Source organism: Dermacentor andersoni, chromosome 4, assembly GCF_023375885.2.
Source record: "Dermacentor andersoni chromosome 4, qqDerAnde1_hic_scaffold, whole genome shotgun sequence".
NCBI lineage: Eukaryota > Metazoa > Arthropoda > Arachnida > Ixodida > Ixodidae > Dermacentor > Dermacentor andersoni.
Genome location: NC_092817.1, coordinates 185,538,372 through 185,564,403, shown reverse-complemented (window position 1 = coordinate 185,564,403; position 26,032 = coordinate 185,538,372). Strand labels below are relative to the sequence as shown.

Genomic DNA, 26,032 nt, shown 5'->3' with positions numbered 1-26,032 from the left:
ACACAGCTCAAACGGTGTTTATAATTGCATATTACATGTATTTATGCCCTCGGAATACATGTCTTTCTTTTCCTTTTCTTTATTTCAATTCTTTTCTTTTAAATGCTGCTCAGTGATTGCGCGTGCACTGAGGCCGCAGTGCCGGCTTTCATTCCACTATTGTACGGTTCCCTTTGGAGAACAAGCATTTTTCTTGTTCTTGAAGCAGCACTTATCCCTCGTCTGTATTTCTGCGCATATACTTTTGCATCAGTATGTCTTGCGAAACGCAGACGCAAAAACAGATGTAAACCTCCTGGTTGCGCTTCAAATAAATTAAACATACCTGCCCCATTCGGCGCCCTGTACTCAGATTTACAGGACGTATCCTTATAGAAGAAGAAAAAAAAAAGCTGCAGTGCAACGTTCCAATAATGTTTCCGTCTTCATCGCGTAACAGAATGTGGAGTAATTGGTACGGGTTTCCTTATTGCGGTCGGACCTAGGGCGCTGAAAACAGTTTTAGGTAGCCGTTATCTATGCTAATATTTGGCCCGCAAGGCGTGTGAAATTTTCGGTACAGTCCATGCTTTAAAAAAAAAAAGACAAAGAAGAGCAGCCAAGTAGCCTAATTAGCGGCTACATCGTGGATATGGCATTGCGCTGCTCAACTCGAGCTCAAAGGCTCAATACAGGTCGCGCAATTGGATGGGAACGAAATAGAAAAACACTCGTGTACTTATGTTGAGGAGGAGGTTGAAGAAACCCAGGTGGTGATAACTGAGCAGGGTGTATCATAATCATATGACTAGAAGTAAAACACCAGAATTTGTTTAAGTAAAAAAGAAACAGAAGGTAGCTGCGTGCTTGGGCTTTTTTTACAGAGCTGTAAACGAAAGAAATTATCCTTAAGTCTGATTTCTTGAGAAAAACACGTTACGCTCATCTTATGTTTCACACCTATATGTAATGCCGTTCCCAACTGTAAATCCACACTACTAAGCAGATTCTGTATTATAAACGGCTGCTTTCAGTTATCCGATGCACGCTAATATTGACGATAATGAAGCAATTATAGGAACAGCATGCTTCACATACACGTAGAGATATTTGTGGATGTCCTGTGTTCAATGAAAAATATACATGTTGTACCACGTTAGGCACCCAGCTTTAATGGTTTCCAGACATGGCGAGACTGTCAAAAAAAAGTTTTCCTTGCCTAAATCAAATTAGCATATTTACAGGCTGCACAAGAACGGGGCGCTTACATTGAATGACAGCTAGGAACTTTTTCCCCAGAACCGATTAGCACCCGTGCGGTAATTCTCTCAGGAACTGGTGCGCCTAAGCGTAACAGCCCCGCTCCTGCAGCTGCACAATCGTTCGGAACAAGAGTCCTCGCATGCGTACACCCCTCACCTTCGAGGCTTCCGAAGTGCTGTTATGCGTTACGTTTGAATGGGAACGCCTTTTCGATAATTTTTAATAGCAAATTCTGAAGTCGAATACGATCTGAATAGCAAATACCATTCGATTAGATTGTTTCTACTACATTCGACTGCGGGAACATTGAAGGCGATCACCAGACAAACCACAGATTTTACAGTGGTAAATACTTCCCGGTCTCCACGATTTAGTCCGTGTACATAGGTAATGTTTTTTCCCTATCACTGTTGTTTATATTAACGTTCAATAATTCCCTTGATTCCCTTTCTCGGAAAGTCGATTCGTTCGACTGGGGCTGGTGCAGCTTTTAAAGGAAACAGGCTTATTCGAGTTGGGAGTTTTCACTTTTTCGAGCAATGCATTTAGAATATTTGAATATTATTTCCTCACAGATTTGTCGTGGATATATAGCTCGAGGAACCCTTAGAATTACCCAGAAGTGATTGGCCATCTGCATCTCTTCGTGCCACGCAGTTTACTTCACGATAATATTTTTTTCATTGATCACTGTCCCTGATCAATCTTCCACCAACAAGAAGCACGGTAAAATGTCGCGATAACAATAATTTTTTTACGTAGCTTTATGTTGCAGATAAGCGGCTACTGTATCAAAAATGACATGTTACTTTTAGAAAATAATGTCAAATGTAGCAGTTCACCTGGCTAAAACTGCAATTGGTACCGGCCGACAACAGTCGCGGGTGCACCAAATCAAGTAAACGGTAAAAAACTTGGTCTGCACAGACTTTCTTAGAGAAAAACTGGACGTCCGCCAACGCCCGCGCAACGAAACGGGCACTCGCTAGCAGACGAGGCACTTGACAGCGACAGCACAATTGAAGAGGTCATGCTTTATAGCCCATGCCTAAAGCAAAAATACAAAGCAAGAAGGTGTCAATGTAAATTTCATTTTGAAATAAACCACCATTATAGGAGCGTATGCGCGGAATCGGTGTCAGCGCCCGCAGCGAAATTACGTTGAATATGCCGCGAAGCGCGTCTCCGCCTCAATCCAGTTCGCTCGCAGCACCCTAGCACAATTTTTCCACACGCGGCGCCTCAGCCTAAGAGCGCCGTTCGGCCCACTCGACGATTGTCCAGTACACTCTAGTCACTCCGGCGACGTGAAGATAGCTAAAATATTGTTACGGAACGATTGATACATGGATGAACGTGATGTTTGGCGGATCGATGAAGACGACGATAAGGTCGCTTGCACCTGGACCGAATCAGACATCTTCTCTGGCACTAGATTTCTTTGTAAATATTTTGTTAGTATATCCGTCGCCTATATCTCGCCTCCGTAACACTTTGGTGGAAGTGCCGGGTACGTTACGCCTCGCAGCAGAACTCCGCTGCGGCCGTCATGTTAGATATCTGTCTGCAACGGCGGATGACGCGGCGCATGTAAGTCAGCGCCCGCCACTTCAACGGTCTTACTGGTGCAACCCCGTGATCCTAACGCGTTCTGCGGTTTCGCTTAAGCGGACGTTGAAGATTGGCTGGCGGAGTATGAACGCGTGACTGCTAACAACCGATGCGACCCTAGCCTGATGTTGGCAAATATCATTTTGTGCCTCAAAGGCACTTCAAAGGTATGGTTCGATAACCACAAGCCTGAGATCCGGACCTTTGTCACCTGCAAGGAAAAACTACGAGGCCTGTTTGGGAAGCCAGTTGGCCGGAAGATCGCAGCGAAAAGGTGCTGGCGTCACGTGCGCAGACGTCTACGGAATATTACGTCTCGTACGTTGAAGATGTGCTATCGGTATGTCGAAAGGCTGATGCCGAGATGCCGGAGGCCGACAAGGTCGATATATAGTAATAATAATAATAATAATAATAATAATAATAATAGCAACGTTATTCATGAAAGGGTTCGCCGAAGACGCCTTCAACCTTTTGTTGTGCAGAAATGTATACACAGTCGACGCTATTCAACTTCGAAAAGCACTGTTTGTATTGTTGAAGAAGAATTATGAGCCGTTAATGCTTACTCATGGGAACACTTGGATTTATTTCGAAGTCTAGTTCGGGAACTCTTGTCGTCGACAAAGATGCGGCAGAATTCAAGAGGACAATCACATTGCTGGTTTGCAGAATTTCCTCGATGCATGCTATCGTTGTGCCCTTGTTGATGTGTTTGAACTCCTGGCTGGAGTTTGTCAGCATCACTTCCGCTTTCCCTCCGTGGAGTCGAGCGATCCCTCTTGCGAAGCAAATTTCATAGTCGAGCTGTAGACGTTAGTCGCCCTCGATGACGGCTTCTACACATGCAGGTATTTCAGTGCCGAAGGAATTGACAATGCTGGGAGCGAGGCGGGATGCTGACTTGGTTCCCAAGTACACTCAAGGCATGGCGACTACGAGAGCTGTCCGACGGTATCGCTTGATCTTCCGACAGCGTAATCGACTTCGACTTCAGGTCGATGATTGTTGCCTGTTGTTTCCAGAAATCCATGCCGAGAATGACGTCTCGTGAACAATGTTAGAATATAACGAAGGTGGCAGGTAGGTCCGCTCATGAATGGTAATTTTTCGCGTTGCATATTCCAGTCGGCAATTTTAGGTGCCCTTCAGCCGTCCGAATTTTGAGGGCCTCCCCATGCGGTCTTGACTTTCTTCAACCGGGCGGCAATGGGTCCACTCGTGACGGAGTAGTCGGCTGCTGTGTCCACTGAAGCGGTGGCTATGTGGCTGTCAAGAAGCACGTCGAGGTCGCTGTTTCTTTGGTTTGCGTTGCAGTTTGGTCTTGGCGTCGGATCAGAGCTGCCTCAACCTCCGGAAGGCGAATGCTAGTTTCAGAATGCTAGTGTCGTTGAGGGACATCCTAACTGCGGGTCAAACGCGTCGGCTTTTGTACGTGAGTCATCGAACGTTCCAGAGTAAACTATTCTGCCCAAGTGTCTTCCAGAAAGTACTAGACCTTTGGCGTCGCTCTCACAATCAGATTTTATAATCTTCCCTGACAACAGACAAGGATAGAACCATCGATAATGGTCGAGAAACGTCCGATTCATGCCGGCGCGTCCTGCGCTGAGCGATAACGTTTAGCATTTGTTAGCTGGTGGAAAGCGGTCACCTGAAAAAGATAAACTACACTTGTCAGTATTCGGATTCTTGTGCCTTGGCCAGGTTCCGATGTGCAAGCCATAGCATTTGCTACAGCCGTTCTCCGAGGTACAGTAGATATCTGCATGTTCTTTGAACTTGCTAACTAAGCTCTCCTTCGGTCCATAGCTGATTAAGCACGTTGAGTGATCATGTACCTTTGTGACCATATATCACTGCGAAGGGCGAGCACCCAATAATTTTCTCAACCATCTTTATGTATGCGAAAAGAAAGGAAGCGCGTTATCGATCCCACTTCTTCGGTTGCTCCTGACACACTTCCGCAGCAGCTCTTTTATCCTGCCGTTAAATGTTAGACCATTCCGTTGCACATCGAATGGAGGTAGTAGATTATTTGATTGCGAGCCTGTCATTCTTTTCCTTCGGTACCGTTTGCATAAAACAAGAAAACTTATCACGCATGAATTCCGATGGCAACCCAATTATGGAGAACATTTGCTGGAAACTCTCCGCTACTTAAACTTACTCACCAGCCTGTAATGGTGCAGCGTGAGGGAAATAAAAGTCGCGGGGACTACTTCCTCAAAATATCAAAGCTTATAATAATGTGATAACAAGAATTACCTAAGCTAATTAAAGTGCTTTTCATTTTGTTAACTATGTGTTTCAGTTGCTCGTGCAAGCAATGTTCGTGTCCGTAAAAAATACAGCTCAAGGACTAAAATTATGTTATCTGCCAGAGCCAATTTTCGAAAACTATCTAAAACCTGTAGCAGTGATAACTGGTATATTGTTTTCGCACTTACATTTTTTAGAGGCATAGTTGTGAGTCTAAAGTCCTTAACGCTTCAATTGTTTCTTGTTTAGTTGGAAGGCGGACGAGAACCTCCAGATATTATATTTAGGGTAACAGACAACCGGTTTCAAATAAATTACTTGTGTCATACTGTGAAAATTTACAAATGTGCTAGTGTCATCAAAGTATTATGCTGCAGGCGTGATTCACGGTGAAAACATTATTGCAGGTTTTACAAAATACGTTATTGAGGAAACAGCCCTGGGTAAGAAGCAATCACTGGCTGTGGTCTGGGCTTCATGCTAAGCACTCGAACAACATGCTGACCTTTAAATAGAAGACATGAAAGACTTCTCGCAGACACGCGGCCATACCTTCCAAGGTCACAAATCTAAATTTGTCAAAACGAGCGTCGTCGACCTTTATTGCGCCTCCTCAGGCTTACGTGACAATAACTTCAAAGCGCCGTTCTACGTAGGCACTCTTCGACCAGGCAACTTCGGTTGACTTTTCCGGTTTCAGTCTTTGGTAGTGTGTCCACGAAGAACACGCCTCCGTAAAGGCGCTTGTGCACAGCCAAGTTATCTGCCGGGAAAGAAAGGTAAACGCCGTATTACAGTTTCACAACGTCTTTTCTCTTTGTCATAAAAAGAGAGATGCTTAATACTTAAATTTATTCTACGAGAAATTCATCAGCGCCGGCCAATTCCACATTTTTGTGACAACGAGGTGGCAAAACCTACTCGGCCACCGGAGGCAACATCATTGATACGAAATAGAGACGAACGTTACGACATGTATAGGTCGTGCTCCCGCGTTACACCTAGCTGCAACAAAGGCAAGCACACGACTTGAGTCGTATTAATTAAAAGAGCTCCAGAATGGTAGGTGTTCGAGCCAGTTGCTACATAATTAAGGTTAGACTAGCGCGAAAGACACGTCCGGAAAAGAAAGACAGAGACAACACGAGCACTTTCCTTCCCCTGCGTTTTGCGCTAGTTTCACTTCTGTAATGGAATAAGAAGATAACAAATATGCGGTGCAACTTTCCATCGGAAATCAGCTGCAGTTTACGACATGCGGTAAATGCTTCGTTCCATTAATTGAAATTGTGTGTTTCAGAAATTTCATTCTACCTACTGAAAAGGTGAGTCGTGTTCTTGTGGCTGCTAATATACGGATTTTACTCTGTAATATTTGTGCGATATATTACTTTTGAACTGCATTAATATAGGAGATATCGCTTGTAGTTTGTACCTACGGGACCTTTTCTTTCATATTATCTTACGTGCAAGCACTAGTGCATTTACAATGAAGTTTGGTTAGTTGCCTTTTTAGGCCTTCGACTCAGGTAGTCGTACTGTTAGATGTAGTTTTGGAACAGCAGGCGCCGAACACGCCTAACGAGTCCGTGCTTTAGCTTTTACAGGCACTATACAATAATATATAATGTGCCTGATCGCATCGCGCCGACAGGCTCTTTATTACCTAGATAACAATGTATCTAAATTTACACTAACTAAAGCTGCTGAATTTAAACCAGACCCTCAACTTGCCTGCGCATGTATCGGACATTCTGAGACTAGCCACTGTATGGATTTACGTGTGTCCCCAAGTTGGGTACCACAACATGTACTGGCGCTCGAGTCCCTCACTTCCCAACAACCTCCATCACGAACTGTGAGACAAAATTGATTAGAAATTCAGTATGTCGGGTGCGACAGAAGTCAGAATATGTTGAATCATATTTTCGACGAGCAGATCGGGAAAGTATTCCACAGGGCTATATTACTCCGTCATAGATAGGGCTTCTCTTCCAACGGCATTTTGCAGCAAGTGCAGTAATGTGAATGAGGAGGGAAGCCATACGACAACATGAAAAAAGTAATCTATGACTTAGATTCATGAAGAGCATTATGAAAACATTTGTAAGACATTCGTTTCTAGTTCCAAAATTGTGCTACCTACCCCACATACAAGTCACTGTGAAATAATAGCCAGATTCACGTTTTCACGCTCAAGAACTGAGTGAAAACCACGAGGAAATTCAAAGCCAACACTATAATTTCTTATTTAAACTCTATTGTATAAGTCGAGCTGACTGACTTTTTGAAGCGACGAATAAACTTACTTGTGTTCAACAAGCGGCACGAGTCGTAATGTTCCCGTAATATTTAGCTTCTTTTGACTGATGTGAACTGTGGTATCGATACGCACTATGACCTCTGTCTTAAAGTGGTTATTTCCGCCTGCTAACTTACGCTGTTTTAATAAGGCATTTCCTGATCCATTATAAGCACTGCTATAAGTCTGGCTTTTGTCTGATCAAACAGATGCGATGGGTGAGAAAAGCGATTTCTAGTGTCAAGCGAAGCGCGGTTGGTGGATGATGTCGGCATGGCTTATCTGGCGATACCTCAGGCAGGTCCGACAAGCCGCTTATCAGAACGCAGGGTATTGTAAAGCCCACGAAAGCTGCTATAACGGGCAGGCGAGAAACGAACATTTCAAATCCGTCTTTTTGGTGGAAAAGGTGGTAGTAAGGAAACAAACAGAAGCGGCAAATCCAGCGGTTCTGTTCTCCATAAATTTGAGGATATTGTTAATGAGGTTTGTGTGCGTCATCTACCCAAGAACCAATTTAAAACTGTCCACTGATGTGTAAATGCGTACTTTGAAATCAGACGGAGCGGTTATTGCGTTGTACGCCACAATCGTTCCTATCAGAAAAATTTCTGATCTGAGTAATGCGATGAAACCAAATTAAATGAAGGACACTCGAAACGCTGATTATGTCACGTCATAAATGCCGTAAAGTCGAGTGTTGTAAGGTAGGCGGTGCGCAAATACGGTACATATTCGAAACATTGAGGCCCGCACTTCATGTCATCTATGTCATGTTTTAGAGATACCGTAAATTTTTAAAACTGGAAAGCGCTATGTACCATAAGCACACCAACCTGAAATCGTTGCTTTGATTTTCTGGGCAATGTCGTGAGCCTGATGTTCACCGATACTTGGCTGCTTGAGCACTACTACCGCAGCCGGTGCCTGCCCGTACTTTGGATGTGGCAGTCCTACTACCACAACCTCGGAGATGCATTCCAAGTGCTCTTCGAAGAGGAGCTCCTCGAGTTCGCCTGGCACCACCTGATTGTCCATGCACTTGATCATTTCCTTTAGACGCTGTACAATGTACACCCTGCCATTTTCATCGTAGTAGCCGGCGTCTCCTGCACAAAAAGGATGTTTTTGCTTATCGCAGGTGTGCTAGGTCCAAATGGCGATTAAAAAAATGTGTCAAAGCGGATGATCCGCTCAACGGTAAATTAATCACGCGGACAATGCTAACACAGAACATCGGTAAAGGTGGTCAGTGCACCTTAGGTCCAGCGCAGTGAAACAAAAGATGAGAAAGCAAACACAAGGCGAGAGCTCTGTTCTCTCTTTAGTTTCTCTGCCTTTGTTTCTTCACCCTTTCTTTAAGATATGCGTCCAGACGACAATGTGCAGTAACTTTTGCCACTGCGTCACTTTGTGGCGTCATAGGATCATTTGTGGCGTCATAGGTTATTTATTCGCGTCTTCAACGACATGGGCAGTAACACCGGTCGTAAAGAAACTGGAGAAGCTGTACCACCACTATAGTTATACGGTGCTGTCAACACGAGCAGCAATGTGCCCAGAGCAGCACTTAATTTTGTCAAAATTGAAGCGAAAAAAAAGTACTGCCTCGCCATCGCAATAGAGATCCGACTTGACAGCATGATCCGCACTCTAGGAAGTACTCTCAAAAGGAGATAGTGGGGCCGAGGCACAGGAGGCTCATTGAAAAATTAACGCATCATATTGCTTTATGGACCGGCTTCACAGTCAAAACAATAAATATGTGTGTTGCATAGATATATTTGTCTAAGCTAACTCATCAGTTAAACATACTTGGTGTTCGGAGTGTATTAAACTTAATTGCTGTACCTGACTTGCACCAGCCTTCCTGATCGAAGAGATCGGCCGTCTCTTTTGGCTTCTTGTAGTATTCCTTGAGTAGCGTCGGAATGCGAAAGCAAATTTCTCCAACCTGGTTCGCTCCAAGCTTCTTTCGCGTCAGTATGTCGACAACCTGCGAGATAATATCTTGTAGCTTCATGCAAAAAATAAATAAATAGGAAACTCTCTCGCTCTGCATCAATTTTGCAAGGTGCTCTCCAGTGATGATTGTCGGACAGCTTCGCTCGCCTTCCTAGTCACCCACAACTACTTGGTGCTCAGATGTGGATGTGAATGCGTATTAATTTGGAGTGCAATGAAATAGAAATAAATAATAAGAAGAATATCTTTAGGGGGGCACTTTTGTCATGTTCGTGTACAAAATCTCCAAGCGCACAAATTTGTTCAGGCCGTCGAGAGAGGTATAAGTCGAACAGAACATGAAAGCCTTCAGGCTGCACTCTGTGAGGTGGTCCCAGCTAAATTTAACCAAGCTGATAATAAGAATGTGTACTATATATAATTACGAGACCTACGGTCATCTGTTTCCTACCGCAACGCGAATTACCCTTGTTGCCCAATTACTCGGCTATTCTGAGATTCGTTAGAGGTGTGACATTTTTTTTCAAGGCAGGGTGTACTTTCCTGATAAAACTGTTATTGCACTTTAAACCATCCCGTTTAGTCATTTTGATCAGGCTTTGGCCTTCGTAATCATTTGCTATACGCTTCACTTACAACGCGCGGAACAGGAAAACCCACGTGATTGCACGCTTGCTCGCCGCGACACTAGCGGTTCTAAAAGTGATTTCGAGGAACTAACTACGCTTGACTCTGAATGTGCCTGGTTACTGCATAGGCTGCGAACATCACGCGGAAGGCAACACCGACAGCTTGTCCCCCTTCTGTGTGATTATTCTTCCAACCGTCGCCAGGATAAGCAGAGTCACGATTCAACTATGCTGATCACATCCATTTGACCGTTTCACATCCTCCGCCTGCACGACTTCCATTATGCGCCAGAATCTTCATCTGGTATTATTGTGATTAATGGTATGAATATGGTATAATATGGCATTAATATGGCATTAATACGATAATTCCCGACCAACATTCATGACATGAAATGCGCTGAAAACTTTCCTGCTGACACCTTTACCCGCATCTGCTGATTTCGATACCTTCATCTTCCTGCTTGTGCGACTTGCAGATTTATAAGCACGAGAGAAAGACATACAAGATGTCCGGCCATCACACTGCTCGTCTATGCTTATGCTTTCGCACTCGGACGTTCACAATTTCTGTGACGTAGATGCGAGTTCAGGCCACCAACATCCTTGCGCGTATCTCCACCTTCTTTTTTTTAATATCTCGGGCTTACACATCCCATGGTGATGACGATGATATTGTGTGGCGTTTAATGCAGCAAGGGCCAACTATGGCGAAAAGAGCGCCATGACATATGATATTGAATTGCCTACGTAATATGTATGCAATGTTCATATGACTTGGAAATGGTAAGTGTAATAGGGCTGCAAGGAGCGCTCAAAAAATTTCGCAGAGATTCTTAAGACTGCAGACATGCGGGAATGCGAAAGCATTATAGTCCCTTTGGCGAAATGTTGTTTCAGTGCGTTGCCTGATATCCAGCTTTTCTGGGCACGTATGAATTAGCACCAAAAGCGGCCGCGGCACGAAGCTAGCGCGTGTTCAATGGAACGAGCGGGTTTTTCGCGAATAATTAAAATTGCAGGTCGATTATTGAAAAAGGCAAGTGGCGGAAATGTTCCAGAAGATAATCCACAGCAGACAAATGCAGTGATCACGCTGTGGAAATGTAGAATTTTGTTCGGAGAGTGGTAGAAGATTCCGCAATGGAAGCCTATGGAAACGACGAAAACTTGTACTCGAGTTTCGAGACGAAAACGGTAGCCGTGATAAAACTACGGCTCCATTTGCAATAACCGCTTCCGCCTATGTAGTAGGGACTCAGCTTTCGATTGATGCTGATCTCGACTCTCTACACATGGCTTAACAATGTTCCCAAAAGCGATTCTTGAAAAACCATCGTGCGAACTAACGTGGTATCTTAATGAATTTAAGCGTATGATTGCGGAAGCGTCGGCAGCTGTGGCCGAGTGGTTTAATCACACGCACCTGTCATCCCACGTCGTGCTGGCAGAGGTTCAATACCGTGCTCCATGGCAATTTTTTTTGAACCACATTGCACTTACTTCCGCATTGTCCCAGTAGTTGGCAGCATTAAAAGACTCAAGATTTTGTTTCGGTTTCGGTTTTTCAGTGGTGCTCTTCACATATTCTATATTCTGTTTTTCCTTCCTAAAAGATAGGAATGTGTTGCTCATTTGTTAAGTCACACATTCATAATAAGATTTCATTCCTTGGACAACATAACGGCAAGCATGTGCATGTCTTTGTGTTACGTTAAAAAAAGAAAAAAAAAATAACTCTCATGCCTTGTAGCGTGGACATGCTCAGTAATTCTGTAGATTGTACCTTCCAGATTCTGTGGAACTTCAAGGCAATGCACAAGCATAACTGAATGGGCAACATTTGAGAAAATTTTATTTCAGTATATCGGACGAGTATCAACAAATTTCAACTGACTGCGCCCAGCGGGTTGTCCCTCCTAAGATATGCATTTGCGACACATAGTGCGTTAAAGGTGCTCCGTTACGGTGGTGCGTTAAAGCAGTGTATTAGTCAGGGATGGGCGGTTATCTCAGACTACAGGAGTAGACAGGGGCATATCGCTGTGCACCCTGCCGGCACAGAGCGCATTGACTTGAAGAAGCGCCAAATTTAAACCGCAACGTGACAAATAGCTGGCGGACCGACGGAAAAAAATTTAATAGCAAAAGGACCTGCGATGTTGCCAGCCCGGGCTCAGGCCACCCGGGCATTATGTGCGGTGAGGCATAGCCTTTCCACCACTGCCCGGGCCCATAGTTGGTTGTCTTGTTCCGCGCTAGTCAGAGCGCTTAGCCGTCGCACCTCGAGAAGGTCTGGTTCTATGTTGTCCTCCAGATATATTGAACTGACCTCTGTGCATTTGCGTAAGATGTGTGCCATGTCTGCGTGTTGGTGCTTGCAGAACTTGATGCTCACGTTTGGGTATTGTGTTGAACTTACTCTTTTTAAGTGTGCTGGGTTTTGGAACGTTCTGGTTTGCAACCTTCTCCAATCTGTTTCTTGAAACCTGTTGACTTATTTGTGGGGTTGTGGGTATGCTTCTCTTTGTTTGGTGTAGTGTGTTAGTATGTCGTGGTACGGGACCTGTCTGTCCCTGTCGTCTTTTATAGCTTCTTCGTCGTCGTCGCCTCCTCCGTGTTCTCCACCGCCTCCGCCGCAGTCCTTCCCCCTTCCCAGGGGGTTGCGGGGTGTTGGGCCGTCACTGTCCGTGCCGCCGTGGGTTAGTTTTCGCACGGCTCGGTGGGCCTTCTCGTTGACGTTAGGAGGGGCATTCGTGGCTACTTCTCCCATATGTGCCAGGATCCATTTGAGGTATTTGGGTGTTGTTAAAGTCTTCTGCTCTGCGGTTCAGGTTCTGTTCAGGCCGCCTCGGTTGAGACCCAGCCCTTTGTGAAGTTTCCAATATATAGCTGTAGTTCCTAATATAGCTGGAGTTTGAATGGCTATTCCAGAGCGAGTGTTATTCTGCAAAACAAGGTCCTTCCACATGCCCGCCTGCAACGCCTTATATTTCCCGAGGGATCAGTTATATCCCGCAAAGAAACTTCACGTCGCCTCATCAAATTCTTAAGAGAGACTGGTTTGATGCACATATGGTGAAACCCTTCAGCGCTATTATGCGAGGCGCTCGGGCGGAGCAATTGCCGGCCTTGATCACCAGGCTAAACGCGTCTGTTGCTACAATTCACCACCACCACCACCACCACCACCACCAGTTATTCAGTCTGCACGAACATGATTTCTTGTGAGGCAGCAAGAAAGGAGAGGGAGCGTATATGCGTGTGCACGCCTTAAGCGAGAGTCGTGCGTATTTGCATTTGCACATGCGCGTCTGTCTTTGCCTCCGTATTTGAATCCGCGTGTGCATGAGTGCTTGTATGCGCGTGCGGCATACGCGCGTGTATCTGTGCGTGTGTGGGCGAACATGTTTCAGATCTCTATATGTGTGTTTGTGTAGGCGTTTGAGTGCGTGCGTGTGTTTGTATGTGTGTATGAGCTAGCGACCCAGCATTTCCCTGCTTACACGTACTCTCGGGGAAGAACGGGATATAGTTTTAAAACATATATTTTAATCTATGAGACAAGAACGAACGATACTGCATTTATAGCATTATCTCTTTCTTAAAGCAAAATCAACAAAAAAAAGTGCCTCAGGTCTTAATATCGCCGCCCATATTTCGTCACGATGGCACTGCCTAGCTGTTCACCTTTGTTATCTTCCTTGCCTCGGCGGCGGTGCATTGTCTTGATGCCATCGACGCGCTCAATCTGCACCATCATTGCGTCATGCATCGCTTCTGCGACAAAGCAAACTTTCGGCGGCACACGTTCCCTGCTATATTGACATTGGAACTTTAAAGGGATTGCTTTCGAAAAGAACAACGTGAATAAAAATGAAAAGTGGTCTGGCTGCAAGGAACATGCCCACGCAAACCTACTATTGATGCCAATATCATAAAAGGCTATGTGCTGTCAGGTTGGCCTTACATGCCTGCTTTTTGTGCGTCAGTTGCGCTTGCAGAGAGCGTTGATTTGCAAAATATTTGTTCGGATAGCACTTACCGAAGCATGTTTAATGAAAATTTCTTCGCTCGGCTAGATAATTTCGAGGACGTGCTCCAGTCTACTCATTTGCTTTAGCCAGCTAAGATCAATTATTGAAAAGTTAATTAACGTAGCGTCATTAATTACGCGCACAACGTTTCAATCTACACCGTATCTAGATGTTACCAATCTGAAGAATCGGATAATAAAAGGATGTCTCCAATATTTGTACTGGTTTAATAGTTTTATTTGGTACAGTTAAAAGCAGGTGGCATATTGATGGCGCGGTAGGTTTGTAAAGGAAGCTTGAAAGCTTGGATAGGTTTTCTTGGCGCGAATCAAGTTCGCAAACTTAAACGTATGTGCCTAACCCAATCTGCCTTTACAATCAGTTTTCCTGCATTATACAAGAAACACCTCAGCGCTACGGTATCGCACAGGAGCGCGAGAATATTGTGCGCGCTCCCGATAATATTTCTCAGCGTTGCTGGCGTCAGGCTCGGTTTCTAAGCGCCATTAGCAATAAGAACGGCTAGCTGGGGGAGCGCATTGAATACACCTTCAGTATTTTGTAACATATGGAGCAGTGCGTACATGTACGTTAGAACGAAGAGTACTGAAGTATCACGATGAGGGTTTTGCTGCGTATATTTTGGCTGTTTAATGCTAAGACCTAAAGAAGTAAGTACTGTGATTTTGTGACAAATAATGCTGGCATACGTAGGGTCATGAGAAATTTGAGCTCCGACACGCTATCCGTGGTGGAACTGGTCCCTGGACCACAGGGCTATATTGACACATGGAATGCTGGTTTGATAAATACCAGTAATCGGAAAGCGTATAGCTCTCAAATGTTTGGTATGTTGGCACCGCTGTGCAGTCTTGGGGGCCCTTTTTACCACGAGCACCATGTTTCATCTAATAATATAGCAGCTGTACATTGTTGCTTTTCTTTTTTAGGTGAGTTTTCACTATTCCGAAGTTATTGGTTAGCTCAAGAGGCGCCTGCGTGTATTTCTAATATGCAGAGTGTGGTCACGGGTTCAATAGCGAAAGAGCGTTATCTAATCAGAGTGCGAGTGTGATGCGAATACTGGGGTATATTCTTGATCACATTAGAGCTCCTCAGATTGTGCTTCAATGCACAAGCATTCTAGTCTTATGAAGCGATTCCTTGATTCGTAGGTCAGATTCAGAGAAACATGCGCGTAGCCATCGTTGTGCTTTGAGGGTTGTTATTTTTCTAGTGCAAGCTCGCCTAACGAGTTAGATTCGTGGCTCACTCTTTTGGAAGTGCCTTTTTCTTCAGATCACTACAACGTGACAGTATAAGCGTCCTACCTTTTCATCGAGTCAATACTTGGAAATTGACTAGGACTTTTCTTTTGAGTGTGCGTTTACACATTTAACGCAATAATTTATTATTCCTAACTTACTGTTTAATTTAGACGCTTGTAAAAGACAGCACCCTTACATGAACAGAAAGTCCTAATCATAAAGAAAATATAAATGCCTATAAGTCAGTTTTCATTTCGTGGCACGGCAGGAATATTTAATGAAAATATCCTTATGTTAATTAAAAGCCTATCTGCTTGAAAACGTTCCATTTGAGTTCCCAGTTTGCAAGGTGATACTGATTTGAAGGTGGTTCTTATCGTGGGCACTTGACATATGTCCAACCGTCGAACAAGGGGTTATTCCAAATGTTTCATTTCGGTAATGCGCGTTATCCTCCTGCGCTTCACTCCTTTCACAACCTAGCATTAGATGAAACTGCTGCGTAAAGAGCGTCATCTGCATGAACGAGGTCGCGGTAATTGAATCGCGGCCACGGTGGCCACGTTTGGATGGGGGTGAAATGCGAAAACACCCGTGTAGTGAGGTTTAGGCGCACGTTAAAGAACCTCAGGCGGGCTAAATTTTCGAAGTCCGAAACGACGGCGTGCCTCATAATCAGAAAGTAGTTTTGTCATGTACAACCCCTTAATTCTGCCAACACTTCTGCCGCGATGCGATGTGTCATGTGAGGAAAAGACAGTTCTCAACGTTGTCATAGGTTATAAACCATGGCGCAGAACGTCTTACACAAACATGTCTCCCTGTATGGTCTGTGTACGACGCAGACAAACGGCAGTTATAAAGGCAAGGTAACATTCACCATCAACTCACTACTCTCGCATTGCAGCAAACGCTGAAAAAATGAAACGTTCGCAGCCAACGTTACCACTAATTATCGCCAATTAAAGCAAGCATCCCAGAGAGCTTCGCTTATATCGATTCCCACAGTGCGTGGGATGCGTATAATTTTCTAGAGTGTGAAGTTCTGCGCTTAAGGATCGCGCTCATTAGTGAAATAATGAGTGAGAAAGTGAGAAAAAGCGGCTCTCGCATCCCCGGTAAATCTCATATAAATGGCTTCAGTCCAATGGGCGTTGCGTGACTGCCGACTTCCGTGGGAATATAGTCATCGAAATAGGCTAAAATTGGTAGGGAACTCAGCAAGTTGATGAAAAGCAAGAGAGAAGCTTGCAGACGGCCTGAGGAAAATAAAATCTCTTTTTGTACAGGATTGTCAGGCGATCATGCTATGGTTTGAACGCCTGTCAAAAATCCTCCGAAATATGAACAGAGGCCGAAAAAAATGCTGGCATCTTTGGAAAGGTGAAATCTATGGAAACCTGAGGACAGCACTAACACAAATATGAAGACAGCGTAAACATAAAAAAACCATAAGGTACATTGTCAGGGGCGCCAAATTTCGGGGCAAATAAATTGGCTGTTGAAAGAGTTCAGCTGAACCCTTATGATATGAAATAAGGCTCGAATGTCGACAAGTGTTGAAGAGAGGTCCAGTAGGTCCTGTGGCCGACGCCAGCGCCCGACAGCTATCGGATGACTACACATATAAGCGAGATGCTTTGTCGTTAGACTTGCAGGGTGAATCCTTACAGGGTGAGGCATGGGTCCGAATTTTGAGACGTGGACTGCATCACAATAATTACAATGCCCTATACGGTTTCATTCTTCGAAGGCTGATAACGATTTAGGCCTAATGAGGATCCGAAGAAATTGTCTAATGTGCCGACTGTCACCTTCCTCGAACTGCCAACATTCCTTAAGGATGTCCTCGACAATCGCACAACTCTTGAATGCAAGTAAGTGTGAGTAGTGGTGTGTGAGGCCTTTGAGCACGTGGGCAGCCTGCTTGGCGTTCGATACCTGCTAGTCGGCATTGCGGCTATATTATAAAGGCAGAATGACAACATGGTAGACGATATGGCGAACAGACAATTCCTGCATGTATAATCATGCACAATAATCTTAAATAGTGGTCATCTCTCACGCGTGTGAATAACTGTGGCAGGGCTGAGCTTTGAAAACTAAATGCAAACACTGTATATGTCATGCCCAAAGGTGTACCTGGCCCGGTGACAAGTAAATGTGACTTGATATTGTGAGCAGCTTCGGCCATAGCATGCTAATGGACGACGGCAAAGAAACAGTTCGCATAATTATTGTATCATACGTTTTGCTCCGAGGTGCAAAACCAACCTGTTCATGCGTCCATCCAAAGTTTGTCCCGCCGGCGTTCTCAGTGCTCTTGATAAAAAGAGGTCGCTCGTCGGCTGGAAATTACTTGTCATCCTAAGAACGTTTAGTCGCGACAAGGCAAAGGCAGCAAAGGCAGCAGTGATTGCTTCTGGGCTTTTCAGATGCTTCCTGAAAGGCAGCCACGGTATCTTGTTTTTCTTTCTTTTTATAGCTACGGGTAAAACGGATTAGGACAATCGTCAGAAGCACTTGCACTTGCAGCTATAAATCCTGGTAGGCGACACCCATATCGACTATTATGGCTACACCGCCTGATAAGGCTAGAGCGTTGTTAAGGTTTCTGCAGTAAATGGCATATTGCCGGACAAAGTCTGTGTGTGTAGAATTGAGGTGTCTCTGTGGCATACACAGCGTCCTTGGATTAATCTTATGTAGGAGCTGTTTTATGCCATCCAGATTGTGGTGTAGAACCCTGGCATTCTATTGTGGTGTCCGTGCAGCAATATTGGAAGTGTTTGTGCTGTGTGTCAAGAGATATAAACTAGGTTATCTCACGGGACCGTTGCAGGGCCCGGGATACGGGATTTTCTTTTTCTTTTTTGCTGGCGCTCTGCAGGGAGCTACGCCGTTGCTTCGACATCTGAGATGCCGGAGGTTGCATCCATCGCCTATTTGGAGGCGCTGGATGATGCCTGCTCAGCGGGCGCACTTGGGGTTTTTTCGAGTCTCCCTGCACAGCAAGCCCAGAGGTCTGCTGGCCTTCATGGGTGCTCCTGCCGAGTTGGCTAATGGCGTCACCGCTGTACTCGGGCGGCCGCCGAAGGATGTGGCGCTGCCCCCAAGCGCGTCCCATCGGCGCAGGAAGGAGTGAACTGATCGTGAAGAAGAAAACTGACTTTCAGTTCTATGACCTCTCTTTTTCCGCTAGTAGGCGGGGTGGGCCCGTGAAAGTTGGCACACCGGGTTGCTGAATGCATATGTAAAAAAAGTGTTGACACTTAGCACTTAGCACAGGCGAAAACTACACTTCGCACAAATAGCAGGCCATCTGCAGCTTTGCGACCCATGCCCAAAACGCTGACACTTGAAACATTTATGCGGATTTGCGATGTATGGATTGACACGAAACTTACATAACCGGTTTCGATCGATTCAGGTAGATTGCTGATTCCGAAAATAGTGAGAACGTGCTTGGTAGGTATTTCTTTGTCATCTCGCCTCATCGTCATTCTTTGCACCTTGAGTACGTTCTGGTCTTGCCATCCTTCCAGTAGTTCTCTCTCACTGAGTTCCAGAAGTTCATCTTCCGAGATGACACCGCGCACTGTGTTCACCAACCTGTGCGGGCCCACTGAAACGGTGATGTCCCCAACCGCTACAAGTTTTAAGGTTGTAACACTCTGTTCTTTGTCGTGAACTTCGAGAAGAGGATCGCCGCTTCCCGTTTTCGTTACTTTATGACCTGGGCTTATTGTTTTCCGTGAGACATCTTGCTACAAGAAATTATGAAATCATCCGGACTTAATTTTGCGCTGGCTTTCCCAAGGTGGTACTTGGGAAAGGACAGTTTCGATTGCATAAAAAAACTGAATGTTTCATGGGTGCACTTCCTCTTCAGGGAGCGATGAGGCAATAGGGAAAAAGCCTTTGCCACATAAACGCTAGAAAATTCGTCGGCGATGGTAGCCACCTACCACCGAGCAAAACAAGGGGGCGCTACAAGGTTGGAAGGCTGCCAGCAGATGCCAGCGATGCATCGCCGCTGGAACATAACATATCCAAGGTTGGATAAGTACAGCAGATTAACCACTGACCTCCAGAAACATGGAAGTAAGAAGTGAAAAAAAAAAGACAGGAACAATGAAAAGGCGAGAGAGGAAGAAAATATTGAAGAGGAGGACAGGAAAAGACGGCTGCCAATTTTCTCCAGGTGGGTCGGTCTGTCTCTATGTGAAGCAGAGGCCAAGGAGCTGTGTTGCCTCTGCCGGGGGCCTTAAAAATCTGAACAGCAGGCTTTGGCTAAATCCCCAGGATCCTGCTTTCCCCAGACACGGCTAAGCCACGCACGGCTGAACGCGGAAGGCTCCAATCCTCACGTGGTCGAATACGTGATGCCTGAACACAGCAAACGCCTGCTCATGCAGATGGGCTTTCACTTTCCAACGTCTTTTCTTCACAACGCTTCGTCACGGTCCGGTGTGTTTAGTCAGGATTGAGCAACGACGTTTGCACTTGGGCCCACTGATATATGTGTTGCCCATAGACAGTTAAGTTAGTGGTGGCACACTTCCATCCCATTGTAGAAGTTCGCTGTTCGCGATACCCGCTTCACCTCTGCCCGTGCAAGCGCGTTAGGACAATTCCCGCCTTCCAAGGGACTCCGTTATATTTTGGCCAACACGGACAGATTTGCCCGTTCGCTTGACGCGACACCATTACAAGACAATACGGCCAAAACCGTCGCTGCGACTTTCATTTACGTATTGATTGCTGATTTAGGCTTAATCTCCGGGATAATTACTACTGGCAGATTTGCCTTCCGTAATAATGGTACAATTACGTTCCGATAATACCATCTGAATAATCTGATAATACTTTAATCGCAGTCACCAGCATTATCAGGCAAGCCTTGTCGCGGACGCATAGATGCGTTTGCTCAACTGTCAGGAAAAGAACGTGCACTTAAATGTTCCAACCAATGCGGCCTCTGTAGGTATCTCGCAACAAAAGCTAATAATGAGCACTGCACTTGGAGCAAGCGGAGAGGAAATCCGACTCCAAGAGACATCCTCATCAGAGTAGTAGGGAAGACTGTTAATCAAATTCGTATGCAATGCATTACAAGTAACAAAATTACTTGAGACCGATACACTTTTCTCATACTTTTGAACGAAAGAAATGTCTTGCAATAGCAGTTTGAAGTCTTTTTTCACTGCATAACAAAGTGACTAATTACTTTCGTTCATTAGTCTTCCTTTTCTCAGCGACAAATATTAAAGCGTACATTGCATCGCGTCCTGAGCATGCGCCTTTCCATTAGGAGAAATCCTGTAGTGCCCATCTCACACTGCGCCGTATTTTCCAAGTGTGTTTTGAAATCAAAGTTTTCTTTCACTGACTATGAATCCTTTGGTGGCAGCACCCTTGGGCAAGGGCTTGTCAGGTTGCGTGAGACTGCCAATGCATTTGTATATGGGGACAAAGACAATGGTGGCAAAATGTCCGGTGACCTTGTAGAATAACCTCCGAACCGCTTTATTGACTTGTGAATTTACGTGCCAGATGATAGTTGCAGTCACATTCTAGAGCGCACCTCTTAAGCACCCGTTCCTGCTTTGAGCGTCAGCGTGCGTCGGCGTCGGCGTCGTGTGCATAACCGAGCGAACGAGCAGAGCAAAGAAAGAAAGAGCGAGTGCGGAGAGCAGCGGGGGACGAAAAGTAAAGACAGCGCGAGGAAGAAAGCTGAGGAGAGGAGGAAGGGGAGGAAAGAGAAAAGTAGAAGGCAGGGAGGTTAACCAGAATAACGTCCGGTTGGCTACCCTACACCGGGGGAATGGGAAAGGGGAAAACAAAGATCACAGGGAGAGAGAGGAGGGAAGGAAAGAAGGAAATTGCGGCGAGTTCGCTGACGCGTGTCGTCTTACAGAAATCGCGTTAATAGTCACAGACGGTCGCACAAACCCGTCGTCCTTAAGAAACACAAAAGCGCCTTCACCGCTTTATGGGCCGACGGGCGATGGGGGCAGTGTTCCAGCAGCACCTGCACAGAAAGCGGCCGATTGTCCAGTTTTTGGAAAGCTTTGGCAAGTTCTTGTCTCTCTGAGGCATATCTTGGACAGTGGCACAGCAGGTGGTCGATGTTTTCTTCGGTGCGACAGACCTCGCAAGCTGCACTGTCAGTCATTCCAATTAATGTAGAGTATGCCTTTGTGAAGGCCACTCCTAACCAAAGGCGGCAGAGAAGCGCAGCTTCACGTCGAGGAAGTCCGAGTGGAGGTCGGAGTTGCAGGGAAGGGTTTAGTCGATGCAGTCGCGTTAGTCGTAAGTTTGGCGAGTTCCACTCGGTCAGTGTGAGACTGCGTGCAAGGTGTCGAAGCTGCTTTGCAGCGTCAGTCCTCGAAAGCGGATTGAAACGCTGTGCTCTCCTTGATGTGCTGTGCGAGCAGCGTTATCGGCGGAATCATTGCCACTGATTCCACAGTGACCAGGTATCCATTGAAAAACGACCTCGTGACCTTTTTGTTGGACATCATGGTAAAGTTTCACAACTTCGTATGTAAATTGGTCATGACATCCGTGTCGGAGAACTGACTGCGTGCCCTGTAGTGCTGGTTTTGAACCGCAGAACACAGCCCATTTTCTAGGTCTTTCAGAATCAATGAATTCCAGTGCTCGACGCAGGGCCGTTAGTTCTGCCACCGTTGAGGTCGTGACATGCGATGTCTTGAACCGCAGTGTCATTCCTCGCGTTGGTATAACCACGGCACCAGAAGAACTGCACGACGTAGTCGATCCGTCGGTATATATGTGCACGTGGTTGCTGTACTTTTCATGTAGAAGAAGTAAGCTCAGCTGTTTTAGAGCAGGGGCCGGTAGATCTGTCTTCTTCTGTAGTCTCGGAATCATTAGATGTACTTGTGGACGGCTCAAACACCACGGAGGAAACGCTGGCTTGGCCGCTGGTGCGTACCCTGAAGTAAACAACGCACGATGTGCACTGACAATACTGCTAAATGTCGAGCAGGGCCTTGCAGCAGTGAGGCTCGCCAAGTAGTGGGAAGGGGTCCTAGCATACTGCCTGAGATGCATACGCATTGTCTCAACGGTAATGTGCGTCGTGATTGGGTAATCCTGCGCAAGGGCAATGGTTTCAGCCGTTGATGCACTGCGTGGTAAGCCAAGACATATCTTAAGGGCTTGGGCTTGAATACTCTAAATCGTACGCAGGTTAGTCTTGCAGGTGTTGGATATTGCAGGCAGGCTGTATCGCAGGAAACGCCATGTACAGCTGTAACATAGCCTGTATAGATACTCCCCAACTTTTTCCTGCAAGGAACCTGAACAGGTGACAGATAGCAGTCAGCCGCTTTTTCACGTAATTGACGTGCGGAGTCCAAGATAGGTCTCTGTCAATTATGACTCCCAAGAATCTGTGACTTCTGCTGTATGGTATAAGTTGTCCGTTAATAGATACGCCGTAACCAGACATTGGCTTCCTCGTGAATGCCACCATTGCGCACTTTCCGCACGAAATTTCAAGTCCTTGTTCACGAAGGTAGCAAGATGTCATTGTGGCTGCCTTCTGAAGCCGAGCGCGAAGCTGAAGTCGTGTCACACCTGATGCCCAAATGCAGATGTCGTCCGCATAGATGGAAAGTCCTACCGTGCTTGGCAGGTTGTAAACTAATCCACTGAGGGTGAGATTGAAAAGAGTCGGGCTAAGCACTCCTCCTTGAGGGACTCCTCGGCTACCGTAATGCTCGGATGTCGGGCCATTTTCTGTGTGCACGTAGAATGGTCTCCTCTGTAAGTAGTTGCACACCCACATATACATCTTACCACCAAGTCCGACGGCTTCTAACGTGCTAAGGATGGCTTCATGGGTGACATTATCATAAGCTCCTTTAACATCTAGAAACAAAGCAGCAGATATTCGCTTACAGGCCTTTTCGTGTTGCACATAGGTTATCAAGTCAACAACACTGTCTGTTGACGAATGGGCCCATCTGAATGCAGCCATAGCATCTGGATAAATTTCATAGTATTCTAAGTACCATTCCAGACGTGTTAAAATCATTCTTTCCGTTGTTTTTCCGACACAGCTGGCTAGTGCGATCGGACGGTATGAGGAAATGTCCAAAGGCGACTTGCCAGCTTTGAGAAGTGGAATGAGGCGAGTTGACTTCCACTCTTGCGGAACTGTACCCGTCTGCCAGGAGTCGTTGTACAGGAGCAAGAGTGCCTTCCGAGCTTGGTCTCCTAGGTTACACAGGGCACGGTATGTAATGCCGTCAGGTCCTGGCGCTGAAGAACGCCTGCACAAAGCCAGTGCAGCTTCTAGTTCTTCCATAGAAAAAGGGCATTCCATGCGGGGATCGCGTGAATACAGTGGGTGGTCGAACGTTCCCGTACCCGTTCCATCGGAATTTACCTCGCCAGCAATCTTTCTGCAGAAAGATTCAGCGAAGTCAATATCACTACATTGTAGATAAAGTGCCAGAGATTTAAACGGGTGGCGCTGACCAGAGGTTGTGCGAAGTCCACGAACAGTCCTCCATATAAGCGACAATGGCTTTCGCGGATCCAGGGACTCGCAAAAGGATACTCATTGTCGCGAAGCCAGCTTGTTCATTTGTCGCTGTATTTTCTTTTGTGTTCGTCTAGCCAATCTCAAGTCATGATTGGACTTCGTGCGTCTGTATCTTCGCTCCGCACGACGGCGAATTGCTCGAAGTTTTGCTAGTTCGATGTCGAAATCGGTGCGGGAAGAACTCCTCGAAAGCAAATGCGTGGTCATTTGTATGGCATCCTTTATCGCGCCCTGTAGGTTACAGGAGGTGCCGTCACGACAACAGCCTTCCATTATTATTTTGTATTTAGGCCAATCGGTGCACTGGATGGTTCTGGAGGAGTTGGAGCTAGTCAAACCTTCGATCTTCAAATAAGCTGAGGAGATTGTTACAGTGAAACCATGAGGCGGAAAGGGGAAGAGGAGGGTATGGCGAAAGCGCGAGAACAAAAGCGTAGAGCCGCTCTGGGGTGACTATGGTTACGATTGAATGCCAAAGTGACGCGCGTCGTCTGTTCACCGATCGCGTGCACGCTAGCGCGTCCAGCAATACTATATATGAAAACAAAGCGCTGCATTAGCCGAGGTCTGTTTGCGGCGGCTGCTGTAAGTCGCGTCCACGTGTCACCCACGCTCTGTCTCTCGCGATCTCCCGATTAGCGAGGCAGACGTGCCACACTTCTCTCCGTTTGCGACGTGCCGCTCGATAGATTGTCCGTGCCAGCCAATATATCGCGAAATGAAAATACGCATAGAGCTGCTCTCAAATTTCGCATTGGGCAGTATCGTAATCATCGTAAATTTTTTCAGCATATTTTATTACGGCAATTTGGTGCATTTTGGCATTGAGCCATTGTATTCCGCTCCCATTCTCAATAACGAGTGATAGCTCGCTATTAATAATGGCAATAAATCTTTGCAGAACGTTAACTACTTCCTTGCTTCCGCAGCTGGACTTTCTATTGCGTTCAAATAAACTTGGTATGCTAGTGTTCACGCGCGCATTTTGGCTAACAGTGATGACCCATTCATATTACAGGGTTTCTTATTTCTAGCGAAGTATGTGTACAACTTGTCCCTTCTGCGCTGTTTTATTTTTTCAGCTCTTGTACGTACATCCAGAAATGCGCCTATTCGATTTTCGATAATTGAATAGCAAGAATTAAAGCTCCCGATTAACCGGGTGCGATATAATTACAGGCAGTGAACAAAAATAATTGCCCAAACGCTTCCGCCCGCTCGTGAACCGTCTCAGCATTTCTAATGTCATACTTCTAGGCAACATTTACAAATAAATGGAGTGGTACAGTCGTGTTGCCGCTCAGTCGATGCTGAAAGCATGGCGGTATCAAACCAAAGGATTACTGCACGTGTTCCCGCAAGGGCCTGCTATGGCAATTAAATAGCTACTTTCCGCCGCTTTCAGCTACTGCACGTGTGCCTGTCGCATGTGCCTGCTTTACTTTTGTTCGCTTCATCCTCCACAACACGGGATGGCCAGCAGTACTTGACCAGGTCTTCTACAGTACTCGCGTATCATTCACCAAGGCTCAGGGATGAGAAACGTCTTGAAGATATGGCATGCTTTTGGGCTTTGCATATGTGATTTTTCACGCAAAACTCACTCAGCGCTCTCCACTGGTGTCGTTCACCAGCGCACATTTCGTCTTAGCTAGCCTCGTGAAGACGTTTTCAATAAGCGTCAACAATCGCCACATCGTAGCGTCCAGTGAGCTTCTCAGCCAGCCCCAAACTGCTCTCGGTGCATTATCTTCCACCACCACTTCCATTCCACCGCACTCGTCCACTTCCCCCTCCGAGCCGTGAAAGGCACCACTCAGGCTCTCGTCGTACGGTTCAGTAACGAAAGCCTGTTTAAAAAACTAATGCACATTACGACTATCTCTTTCTAAAGATGCCGTGAGCGCTACAGGGGCACATGTGGTTACAAATGGAATGCTAATGGTTATTATAACCGGGGAATGGCATATTTGGTACATTAATCTATTACATGTGGCATTGAAGAAGTCATTACAGGCACTACTTGCGGCTAGGAGCACCTGCAACTACGATGCAATTCTAGACAAGCAAAGGGTATTGAATTTAAAAACCTACAACTCGCAAGAGAAGCACATTATCATACATTTATTGAG

At 45.9% G+C, this 26,032-nt stretch overlaps 1 protein-coding gene across 1 annotated transcript in view; it reads right to left on the bottom strand.

Annotated features, from left to right (window-relative positions):
- Positions 1 to 5,685: 5,685 nt before the first annotated feature.
- LOC126530610 (uncharacterized) overlaps positions 5,686 to 26,032 on the bottom strand; it is a 105,719-nt gene continuing 85,372 nt past the window's right edge. The window contains exons 8-10 of the mRNA XM_050177874.2: positions 9,269 to 9,413; positions 8,254 to 8,526; positions 5,686 to 5,878 (exon numbers count right to left, since the gene is read on the bottom strand). Coding sequence (XP_050033831.1) covers positions 5,751 to 5,878; positions 8,254 to 8,526; positions 9,269 to 9,413 — 546 coding nt within the window. The 3' untranslated portion in view covers positions 5,686 to 5,750. The remainder of the gene's footprint in view (positions 5,879 to 8,253; positions 8,527 to 9,268; positions 9,414 to 26,032) is intronic.